Here is a 12,175-nt window from a genome sequence, read left to right as displayed (position 1 = left end):
TTATTACGATACTAAAATTTTCTTTAATAATCATGTTGCGCTATCTAACGGAAATTTTTTGTATCACTAAACTGAATGTAGCTATGTATAATAGGGAATTTTTTCCCTATTATAAATACGTACACAATTTATATTTACTAACCTGTTTTCACATTCACTGGTCGTGTTCTCTCAATAAAATTATTTATTAGATTTTAATAATTATTTATCATATACATATTTGACATCTCCAATCGTTTTGATATCGAATGAATTATATAAATGTCTCATGTATATATCGTAACCGGAAATTCCTAACTTCAAACACGAAGGCATATGATATGTTAAATATAACGAAGGGTTATTAACCTTAAGAAGAGCAAGTTTGACGTTGCAGTGTTTGACGTTAACGTTCAGTTTAATGTGTGACATCACGTCAATCGTATGACTAAGTGGGATATATATTCTTTTATATTTTCTTATACGCACAAGTGAAGTCTTATTGGGTGAACGATATTCCGAAAATTTATTCTAATTTGTTGCGTAAGTATGTTTTATGTTCAATTGAGCGTAAATTTTACTCTAAATATCTACATAACGCCTCTTCCTCTTCTTTTTCGTCATATACCGTTAGCTGTTACGTTGTTACTAACGAGAGCAAAATGTAAAATTTTTATTTATCCCAATCTGTTATGTAATTTTAAATTATTACTGATATTTTTTATCCAGCGATTTAAGATGATCGCATCAGAAGTTGGCTCGACAAACACAGAACCTGTCCATATCAGGATTACGAGTGAAAAAGCTCCTTTGATCAATGGCAGAAATATGCTTCAACGACTAAGCAATATTTTTAAGATCGGAAGGACGTCACATTCCGATGGAGATGGCTATGTCGAGTTTGGTACTCTTGGTATGGATAACACTCGTACATTGGGAACTTTTGCTGGTGTATTCAGCCCAGTTACACTGTCTATGTTCAGTGCCTTAGTTTTTATACGAATGGGTAAGCTGTTATTTATAAAAGTTTCATATTTAGAATATAAGTATCTGTTAATTATACTAATTAGTAATTTTTACAGGATATATTGTGGGTAATGCAGGTTTATTTGTAACATTAATTCAATTCATCATAGCATATGGTATTTTATTATTCACAGTCGCATCTGTCTGTGCTATATCGACCAATGGTGCTGTAGAAGGTGGTGGCGCTTACTGTATCCTTTTTTTTCTATTCTGAGCAATAGTATTAGCTGCATATTACTTCCATCAAATAAATTGTATTCTACAGCTTTATCTTTCTTTATTTATCTGACAGAGATAGACGAACTACGCCAGTTCAAGATAGCTTATCAGCAGATTACTTTGCTTACATATTTGATATAATTAATAAGTTATGATAGTAGAGAAATTTATTTTTCTGTATATTATAAAGTACTATTTTAATCGTAACAATGAAAGCATTAAGTTTGATAAAAAATCAAAAATATTTTCCTATTAATTTACATGCAGTCATGATTAGTCGTACATTAGGACCTGAATTTGGCGGCTCTATTGGCACTCTCTTTTTCTTGGCCAATATAGTGTCCAGTGCGCTTTGCATTTCTGGATGTGCTGAGGGTTTGGTTGAAAACTTTGGTCCGTCTGGTTATTTGAGCGGCAAAACTGGGCTCATCCCAGATGGTCGATGGTGGCGATTTTTATATTGTTCTATACTAAATACTGCCAATCTTGTAGTTTGTCTTATTGGAGCTGCAATGTTTGCAAAAACCAGTGTTGCAATTTTAGCAGTTGTCTGCATCTGTCTGGCTAGTGTTTTTATTAGTTTTTTGACTCAGGGTGCAATAGAGGTAAATAATTTTATGAGCTGAATATAGAAAATATTTTGTTTATATATTTAACATTGTATTTGGCTGAATTTTTGATCAATAAATATTTATTGTACTTTTAGATACCAATACCAGATGCAAATACATTAGTACAAAATGTAACAGAGCATGTAAATGGAAGTTACACGGGTCTTTTGTCTTCTACACTTTCAAATAATCTCTATTCGAATTATAGTGCTGATTACTCGAGCGGAGGAACAATGACGGATTTTGCAAGTGTCTTTGGTGTATTGTTTAGTGGTGTAACTGGGATAATGGCTGGAGCAAATATGAGCGGTAAATAAAACTTTTATTTTTATTTTTACATTTCATATAATGTATTAATCATATAACAATTAATAGGAGAGTTGAAAAATCCTGGTCGGAACATTCCACGTGGGACATTATCTGCAGTATTATTTACATTTATATGTTATATTTTACTATCTGTACTGACGGCTGCTACTACTGGCCGTTTTTTACTGCAAAACAACTTTATGTACATGATGCCAATTAATATGTGGCCACCATTTGTTGCCGTTGGCATTCTCACTGCAACATTTAGCGCTGGCTTAAGCAATTTGATAGGTTCTAGCAGAGTATTGGAAGCATTGGCCAAAGATAATGTATTCGGTATGTAATCAATGACAATAAAAAATTTAATTTATTTTAATTTAATTTACTTTATATATATATATACATATAAAATTAAATATCTCTATTTTATTCCTTTTTTAGGTTCGGGATTAAATTTTGTCATACAAGGTACATGGCGCGGCAATCCAATAACAGCGGTATTAACTTCATGGATTTTGGTTCAAACAATCTTGCTTATCGGCTCGTTGAATACTATTGCTCAAATTAACTCGGTACTATTTCTTTTAAGTTATCTGGCTACCAATCTTGCGTGTCTTGGATTGGAACTTGCCAGTGCACCAAACTTCAGGTATTCAAACATTCATATAATTATTTTAATTACGATATATATATAATATTACATGTTCCTTATGAGTAAATCTAAACCTTCCTTTCAGGCCAACATTTAATTATTTTACATGGCATACAGCGACTATAGGTCTTCTTGGAACACTGATAATGATGTTCATAATTAATAGTATTTATGCTTCAAGTAGCATAATTTTATGCTTAATATTGATCATTGTGCTACATTTATTCTCACCGAGTAAAAACGCACCATGGGGCAGCATATCTCAAGCATTGATATTCCATCAAGTTAGAAAATACTTGTTAATGTTGGATTCGCGTAAAGATCATGTTAAATTTTGGCGTCCGCAAATGTTACTGATGGTTGCGTGTCCGCGTTCCGCTTGTCCTCTTATCGATTTTGTGAACGATTTGAAGAAAGGAGGACTTTATGTTATTGGACACGTAAAAGTTGGTAAATTTAATGGTCAAAATAATGATCCTACGATCGAGGAATATCCGCACTGGTTGAGTTTAGTTGATCATATGAGAGTTAAAGCTTTCATTGAATTGACTGTGACAAAAACAGTGCGCGAAGGCATGCAACATTTAATAAGATTGTCTGGCATGGGTGCAATGAAACCAAATACGATCGTTCTTGGGTTTTATGATGAAGAAACGCCGAAAAACTTTTTCTTGGATTCTCAATACGCGACGACAATGTTTGAAAACAGTACAACGCTTCCAAATAATACTGTGTTCCCTCTAAGACAAGCAGCAGGTGAAAAGAATCTAGATCCGGTTCAATATGTTGGTATGTGCTCGGATGTTTTAAGAATGAAGAAGAATTTATGTATATGTAGAAACTTTCATCTGTTAAATAAAGCACAATTGACAAAGTGAGTAGAAATATATCACGAAAATATTTGTAACATCTATTATTATACAGTTATATATATGTATATATATATATATATGTATGTATGTATGTATTTATTTATTTATTTATTTATTTATTTGCTTTTAGAAATTCAAATTTGAAATATATTGACGTATGGCCGGTCAATTTTTTCCAACCGACCGATCAAGATCCATTCGATACAACGTCATTATTCATGCTTCAACTCGCATGTATCATCAATATGGTACCCAGTTGGAAAAACCTACATCTCAGAGTGTTCCATTGCGAAACTAAGGATGGCAATGAAAGCCTAAGTATTTCAGATTCTCCCAATTCAATGAACGAATATCCGAGAATCTCGAATGAGCACAGGATTCGAAAGTCATTGAATTTGCTGAGAATTTCTGCATCGATTAAAAAAATTCCGGAATGGGCAGAGCAAATCCGAGGTTTAAAGGGTAGGCCTCTACTTGAGCCAAAAAATCAATATGATGAATCAAGTACAGAGTCTAATAATGCTTTGAGTAACGTGTCCCGAGCTTATATACTGGGGTAAGCATTATAACTGATTCTTTAGCTACAATTTTTTACAAAGAGAACAATGTTTATTAATTTTATTTCTCAGAGTCAATCAACTGATACGGCAATATTCTTCTCAAACTGCAACAACATTCATTTATTTGCCTGGTCCGCCAGCCTCAAACACTTGGGATGAGGATGACATGTATCGACAGTACCTACAATCATTGACAGAATTAACTGTCGACTTACCACCGACAGTTTTAGTACACGGTGTTAGTGCTGTTACGTCAACTACCTTATAACAAAATGTATGAAAAGATAAGGGGAAATAATTAAAATATTTTCCATTGGTAAGAGAAGAAGACACTAGAGAAGATAAACTTAAATTACATAATTATATATATTTTAAATTATTATTTCTTATACTAATTAAAAAAAAAATCATCTTAAATTCATATAACGACTATAATTGTAATTTATATTTCATTAATAATTAATATAATTATTTTAGAGAATAATAATGATAGTATAACGTAGCCAAGCAATAAGAATTGATTTAAGATTAACAGAAAATTTATCACGTCCGAAAGAAAGTTTAATATTGTAAGTAAAATTTATTACTGTGATAACAAAAGTATTGTGTAAGAAATTCTTCGAAGACAAATATTTTTTAAAAATGACTGCTATAAACAGAAATTATAATTGTAAATATATCAACGGATTTAATTTATCCAATCCAATGGCGCAACATCCCAAATTGGGACAAGGCCTACCTCTCGTACATATGTCTCTGGAGCATACGTAGGTTGTTGTACACAGAGACATACAATCTAACGCCGGTTCCGAATGGCAATTTTTGAGAGGTTTTCTTGGCAATAGGTACTCTTGATGGTGCTTTGTGTGTCAGATCACCGAAAAGATAGCCACGAGCGCATGAAAATTTCTTGAATCTGCCTATGGGATCGAACCTGGGATCTCTGGCATAGCAATCTCGTGTGCTACCAACTACGATCGTGCTTACGGATTTAATTATAATGTAACTTAATATATTCTATATATATAAAGTACTATCGCTGTATCGCTCTTTTATATCGCATTTCATATCTGAATATTATTCAGTAATAATTATAAATATTTAAATAAATACGAATTTATTAATATTATTAGTGAGTTATTACAAAATTTATTCCCAATAAAAGGAATGATATTTACAAATATTTCGTACTGGACGAAATGAAGTATGCATTTTGAATGTTTACGGAATTTTTGTAATATCATCATTGTAAAGTAGACTAAGAAACCTTTTTGCCTGATTCATCATTATGTTATCTGCTAGGACTGGCAAATATTTATATAAATGTGGAAATGTTCGAAGTGCGTTATACTCGATTTTGTCCAGTATTGTAGATGCTGTAGATGTAGGCTGTTGTTCGCTTTGACGCTTACAGTGACTTGTGAGCATCATTTATTCTTGTTTAATATTTAGTAAACAAGGATGAAACGATGCTTAAAGCGTTATGAGTGACAAAGCGAACACAACTTTAGTATGTAATTAATATAATAAATACATACGTTCAGTTTCAGCGCTCACATTATGAACTTCATTTGTCTTCTTTCTGTAAGTAATGAGTAATAAAAATAGAATGAAGTTTACAATGTGTGAGCGCCAAAACTGAACCATCATGTTTATTAAGCCCGTATACGCATTGGAGATTGAGAATTAAATATTCGAATTTGACCAATGTTGACCAATCAGATAATTTTAATCCATTTTGTTCTGATTGATTAAGTTTTTAATTACCAATTCTTATTCTGCAGGGCGTCCGCGTAGTCTGTTGGTACGTTTAGGTACGATTCACTTTACGCCGCAAAGGCTTTGAAGCGTCCTTTGATTGGTTAATTTGTAAAAGGCTGTGTTCCATCTGATATTATATCCCAGAGTTTTGATTGGACGACTTGTTATTTCCTGTTGCCTATTGCCTGTGCCTATTGTAATTTAAGCCTTAACTTCACACACGAACACTAAGCATAAAGAACACTAAACATAAGTGCGCATGAGCACTTGAAAGCTTCTGATTCGCTCTTTTATTGACCAAGTTAAAATGGCGCTGATGAATTGGTTTTACGATTTTCTACGCTTCACAGCGGAGATGCCCATTTCGGTGTATATATAGTTCAGTGATCGGATTACCGCCTTATATTGATGCTGAAAATAGCTGTGATCAGCGGATTCAACATTTGAGTGAGCGTTCGCTGTTATTGGTGTATTCTTTTAGATCATCCAATCAGCATTTTAGATGTGTGAGTTTGTTGAACGCAGCCTATGAGCGTCGAGAGTAAGCATGAAAAGGCACTTTTGTGAATCGCATCTTATGACAGGTGCAGTAAACGTCAGTTGTATACGATATGTATATGTATGTATGTACAATTGTACGTATACGTATGTATATATATATATATATATATTTATCAATGACTATGCCACGTTGGCAGTCTGGTACTGCACCGTATTTTCGTAGGGAAGGTGTGATTCCATCAATTTACGCGTGCCAACGTTTCTGAAATGTTGAAAATGTGAGAATGTCGGTATGACAAAATACGGAAGGTGTTGAACGAAATTTCTCAACGGTTCAAAGAGTGTATACGAAAAACGTACTGTAGGGTGGGGCGAGAGTAAAAGTAAGAAGCAAGATTGGGTTGCCTCGCGTTTACGACTTGACGTCAATCGGTGATGATCACATATTGTTAAATGCTGAATTGTTTGACAACTATTTCATTGTTAGTGCTTTGTTTAATAACAGCGTAAATGGTGAGAAAGACAGTGTCCTAACTGTATGAATTTCATATATTAGATAGTGATGTCGTCAGACATGAATCTGTTTGATTTGCTGGAGGACACGTTTCTCAAAGGGGACGTTAAGGATGAGCTACTAGTTGACCATAATTATGGCGACGTCATCACGGTGAGTTTCCCAGTTTGCCTAATAATTCCATTTGTAAGTTTCTAATGGACTTGCTATGTCATGAGTGGCTCATTGTTTGACAGCTTATTTTTAATCTTCATTCAAAACAGACTTAACCATATCTTCTCTCGTAATGCTGAAGGAAAACATATGTTTAGTTTAGAAATTTATTTGCTTAATAATTAGGTAATAATCTATTAAGTATTATAATATACATTACAAATTTATAACATTAAACTCAATATATAGTATTAGAGTAATTACAGTATACTGTATATAAAGTATAGTATAAAGACAGTCGCAATATTATTTTAAATTCTTGCAATTCTCGATTAGATAATATACACCAAATGGAAATGGAAAAGGTATTACAAATTGTTATTTATTTATTGTTGTGAGATTTATTTATAAGTCAATAATCAAATTATCTGCTTATATCGCAAATTTTATCTCGATGAAACGGTGCCAACAATTTTGTATTTCATAGAGGACTCTAACCATCATCTAAAGAAGTTATTAAAAAATCCTATGGCGATATATTTCATCACGTTTTATATTTAGTTCATTCAAGGTTTTTTTTAATAATTGAAAAATTAGCTGCGAATATGAGAGATCTTATATATTTTCAACAAAACTAAAGCAGAGCGTACACACAATATGGCTATATAATTATAGAAACAGTAGAAACTGTATCGAAAAAATTCTGTAACAAATTTGTCGAGTAAAAATCATGTTTAAATTTTTTTTTATTAAACATATATAACACATATGTCTGTCAAAACAAATAATTGTAATGACTGAGTTTTAGCATTAATTACTTCAATAATAATTAGTAACTGCTTAAAACGTAACTTTAATGATCTTTGCAATGGTGATTGTATTATCAAAAATTGCATGTATATGTATTTTATCGATAAATTTTAACTTGGATAAAATTTTAATTCATGTTAACATATGGTATACATGCCATGTGCTTTTATGCTCTATACTTGCATACAATCCCTATATTTATTTATTTAGATTAATAGTCGTTAATTTACATTATTTTCATTTTTGTATTATAGTTGAGTTCATTATAAGTAATCTATAATTTTTATCAGAATTAAAAATATAATTTTTCTCAATTTTGTGTGTGTGTGTGTGTCAATACTGAACATTATAATTATATATATATTTTATATATGTACATGTGTCTTAATTTTTTAAATAGTTTTCCTTTCATTGTATACAGTTTATGTAAAGTTATAAATAAATTTCTGTCAGGAATTATAAGTCTGAAAGCCTTTTTACACTATCGTCAAACCTTGTCATCTAAAATTACTCAATATCCACTCGGAGCATAATAACATTAATGTGAAAATCTTTTAAAAACCAAATTGTAGAGTCTCTTGTCAAGAATTGTTCAACAAATAATATTGCAGATACGGATAATTTCTCTTTCTAAGACGGTTTTATCCAGTGATGTTTATAACATATGGTGCGCCGGCTATCCACGTGGTTTCGCATATAACCTCAGTTCCAAGTCGCTAAAATAAGTAATATACGCTCTATTTCATTCCTCGACCGGCAATTAAATCAACCGAAGATTAAAAATAAATTTTTCTTGTTCATCACGTATGATGCAAACATAATTATAAACGCATCAGCACGTGGCAGATGCATCACCTGAAACGCAGTATACAGATCGAATGTCATTATCTGTATGAATAATTTTCATTATTCGATATTTTTTTTACAGTCCTCACAAGCTCCTTTTTTTATTAATTTTTTTCCTTTATGCATAGTCGCTTCCTATTCGTAAAAAAAAAAAAACTCGTAAATAATCTGTTCGCAACTAATTTTCAAGCTTTTTTAACGCCGCGATAGTGTTACTATATGCACAAGATTGATTAATGAGAAAGATTTCTTTCCGTTTCTTTTCGAATATGGTCGAACCAGAAATTGAGAACCCGGTCTTCACGCGGCGAATGACCTTTAAAAGGGTACCGTTATGTTACGGAATTCTTCGCAACCGTAAAGTCTTAATTCTTCACGCACAAATACGATGTATTAAAGTACAATAATTTATAATTCTTTCTTTTTTTTTCTATAATTATATATTATTATTATTAACTTTACATTACTTGCGTAGTTTTTAAAATATAATTAATAATTTAAAATATAAATATATTTTACAGCTTTCAACTTCAAAGAGCAATAAAAATTTTTATAAATTTTATTGCTTTCAAGATGTACAATTAAAAGAGGTTGATAATAAAATCTGTGTATCTTTTAGATAAGGATAAAGGTTCTTCTTTAATTACGAAATAATTTGTGCAGCATTCGATCGATAAGAAAGTCGCTTTGTAAAATTACAAATTTGTAAAACAAGGATATTTTTACATTTCACGCGCGTACAATTAATAAAATCAATAGTGAAATTATTTGAGCAGTTTATTTGTCATTATTTATATGTATATGTATACATCAGATAATACCTTTATTGTATTGAGATTTGATAAGAAGAGAACCATTTTGCTTCTCTGAAAAATATACATATGATAAGCCCGATATCTCTCGTGTCCCATTCTTACCAGTATTTAAAGAGAATACGAAAATTCTGTAAACGAAATGGAACATGTTGTATTGATTACGTAAGCCAAGGTTTCTGTTATTTATTTTCCTCCTTTCCTGATTTATCTTAAGCGTATATTAATGACACGTAAAAAAGACGTACGCTGATTTAACGGTTTAATGACTTGTCGAATTTATGCGTAAATTTTATGCTAATATAGTATATATAAAATTATCTATTATTGAAAGATTACATATTAGGCACAAATGATGTCTATGTAATATTTCAGACAGAAGAATGCCCCATGAATTCCGATGATGACCTGTTTGCCTCGATCTTGAAGATGGAGGAGGATCCACTTGGTTTCAATTTGATTGGGAAGGATATGGAAACAGTCGCATCCTCCTCGTCGGACAGTGGACTCTCCAGTGCGCTAAGTCTTTCTTATGAACAGCAATTGAGTCCGTATTTGTCGAGAACGGACAATAATGAGGAAGAAGATATCGGTAATTCCGACTTGAAAAGTCCGCAAGATTTTATGGACTTTGAAGCTGCGGTCAGTCCGTCTTTAGGCAGCGTAGATAGTTCTGTCAAATCTGTCGTGAGCTCGAATATCGGTTCACCAATTACCGATGTGGCCGAAGAGATGGATTACGAGCCATCTTTAGTTGCTATTGTAACGCCAAACAATACTATGCCAAGTTTGAGCACTACTGTTGCTACCGAACAACCGGTTGTTAATATCGGTAAGATCTTATCGCGTTCGAGGAAACGTATAAGTATCTATGACATGTAACAATATGATATATTAAACGTAAGGTTCGGGCGATATCATTAAATAACATATCATTATTTTGGCTAATCGCTAATACAATTTTAGCTTTAATAACATATTCAGATCTCACATAAATTACGATGCACGTTTAAGATATGTTATCGATTTGACATAAACCTGCCATTGATTTGAAGTTTCTCAATTTTAAAAAGAATCATTTTTTTTATATAATAATAAATTTTTTAAGTACTTAATTTTCTTCTCTAATATCTCTACATAAAAGTTTATTTTGTAATTGTGAATGAAAAGATAAAATATATGCTGATTCTTATGTTATGCAGATTCAACAACTAAACAACAAGTTCAACTTACGCCACAAGAGAACGCCGTAAACATTCGCAATTTAACGTGTAATGGAAAACGAAATTCGACAATTCGACAATTGATACGCGTCACTCCAATGGGTTCCGGTAATCCGCGATCTATCCTATTGCCAGTGAGTTTGAAAGACATGAAGGAAGTTCGAACTATTAAAATCATGACAACACAAGCGAAAAACTTGAAAGGCTTCAAGATCAATCAAGCAAACATAATCAATAAACCTATTCAGGTATGTAATAGATGCAATGTAATATCTAAAAAATACTTTTTAATCAAGGAATCTTGATTTGTATATATCTATTGAATTACATATATTTGAATTATAATATATTTATTAAAACATGTAATTATATTTATAATAATGATACATATTAATGCTGTTTTTAAAAATAATCTTTTTCATATTATAATTAGATGACTATCAAACAAGAGGATTCGAGCAGTGATAAAGGCAATTCCAGTGATGAAGTAACATCAGAAACTGACTCGACTTATCCACGATTAAAATTAAATGCAGAAGAAAAGCGATTATTGCAAAAAGAAGGCATTACATTGCCTAGTCATTATCCATTGACAAAGCACGAAGAACGTGAATTAAAAAGAATCAGACGCAAGATTCGTAATAAAATATCTGCGCAGGATTCTCGCAAGAGGAAAAAGGAGTACGTGGACGGCTTGGAAGATCGCGTCAAACAGTGTACAGAAGAAAACATAACTTTGCTGAAACGAATAAAAGCTTTACAGTCGCAAAATCAGAGCCTGGCCGGCCAATTAAAGAGACTACAAGCGCTCATACAAAAGGGCAACAAGAGTGCCCAACCGGCAACTTGTCTGATGGTTTTGTTGCTTTCGTTAGCTCTTGTCGCTTTACCGAACTTGCGACCACATTCCAACAATAATAATAACAACGATTTAACACAAGAACAGGAACAACCAGAGAAAACATCACTCCCAGGTAAGTTTTTATATAATGTATCATATTTATTATGAAATTCAATGCAAACTTTTTCAAATTCAATTTAAAACTTTTTTATGCTTATCTTTGATATTCATTATTTACACAGTTATAAAACAGATTAAATGTCAATAATGACATTGGAGTTATTGATAAGAATATCTATAAAATTTTACGTAACATTTAACATGGAAAATGAAATTAACTGTAAGATTTTTAACTCAAGATTTTTTCAAGATTAAACTAAAATATTAGTGAATTTAAAAATATTTAATGCAAATAAAATTGTATAATTCGCACATATATATACATATATCTATAAAGATATAATACGTAAAGTGTACACACACACA

General features: G+C 31.8%; 2 protein-coding genes across 3 annotated transcripts in view; both read left to right on the top strand.

The window, feature by feature from the left end:
* The first annotated feature begins 161 nt into the window (after positions 1-161).
* On the top strand, positions 162-5,284 carry LOC108747499 (solute carrier family 12 member 9). 2 transcript variants are annotated; one of them, XM_018485019.1, is made up of 11 exons: positions 162-522; positions 709-985; positions 1,062-1,196; positions 1,492-1,829; positions 1,931-2,144; positions 2,211-2,480; positions 2,586-2,793; positions 2,882-3,670; positions 3,799-4,224; positions 4,298-4,544; positions 4,706-5,284. In XM_018485019.1, exons 2-10 carry the CDS (start codon positions 718-720, stop codon positions 4,494-4,496), a joined length of 2,847 nt encoding a protein of 948 aa, XP_018340521.1. In that variant the 5' UTR covers positions 162-522; positions 709-717; the 3' UTR covers positions 4,497-4,544; positions 4,706-5,284. The 2 variants fall into 2 exon arrangements, with proteins under 2 accessions (XP_018340521.1, XP_018340520.1); XM_018485018.1 differs by lacking the exon at positions 4,706-5,284 and having other exon boundaries at positions 4,298-4,566.
* A 1,392-nt stretch (positions 5,285-6,676) lies between these two features.
* LOC108747327 (cyclic AMP response element-binding protein A-like) overlaps positions 6,677-12,175 on the top strand; it is a 7,078-nt gene continuing 1,579 nt past the window's right edge. The window contains exons 1-5 of the mRNA XM_018484721.1: positions 6,677-6,972; positions 7,047-7,157; positions 10,001-10,457; positions 10,828-11,096; positions 11,282-11,822. Coding sequence (XP_018340223.1) covers positions 7,053-7,157; positions 10,001-10,457; positions 10,828-11,096; positions 11,282-11,822 — 1,372 coding nt within the window. The 5' untranslated portion in view covers positions 6,677-6,972; positions 7,047-7,052. The remainder of the gene's footprint in view (positions 6,973-7,046; positions 7,158-10,000; positions 10,458-10,827; positions 11,097-11,281; positions 11,823-12,175) is intronic.

The sequence above is a fragment of the Trachymyrmex septentrionalis genome, unplaced genomic scaffold, assembly GCF_001594115.1.
Source record: "Trachymyrmex septentrionalis isolate Tsep2-gDNA-1 unplaced genomic scaffold, Tsep1.0 scaffold2, whole genome shotgun sequence".
In the NCBI taxonomy this organism is placed as follows: Eukaryota; Metazoa; Arthropoda; class Insecta; order Hymenoptera; family Formicidae; genus Trachymyrmex; species Trachymyrmex septentrionalis.
The sequence above is the reverse complement of the archived record's forward strand: the minus strand, read 5'-3'. Positions and strand labels throughout refer to the sequence as shown.

Excerpts from the sequence above, each read along its gene's own strand:
- LOC108747499 (XM_018485019.1), top strand. The coding sequence starts at position 718 with ATGATCGCATCAGAAGTTGGCTCGACAAACACAGAACCTGTCCATATC. Across the intron at positions 3,671-3,798 it reads AATAAAGCACAATTGACAAA|AAATTCAAATTTGAAATATA; the intron begins GTGAGTAGAAAT and ends ATTTGCTTTTAG. Across the intron at positions 4,225-4,297 it reads TCCCGAGCTTATATACTGGG|AGTCAATCAACTGATACGGC; the intron begins GTAAGCATTATA and ends TTTATTTCTCAG.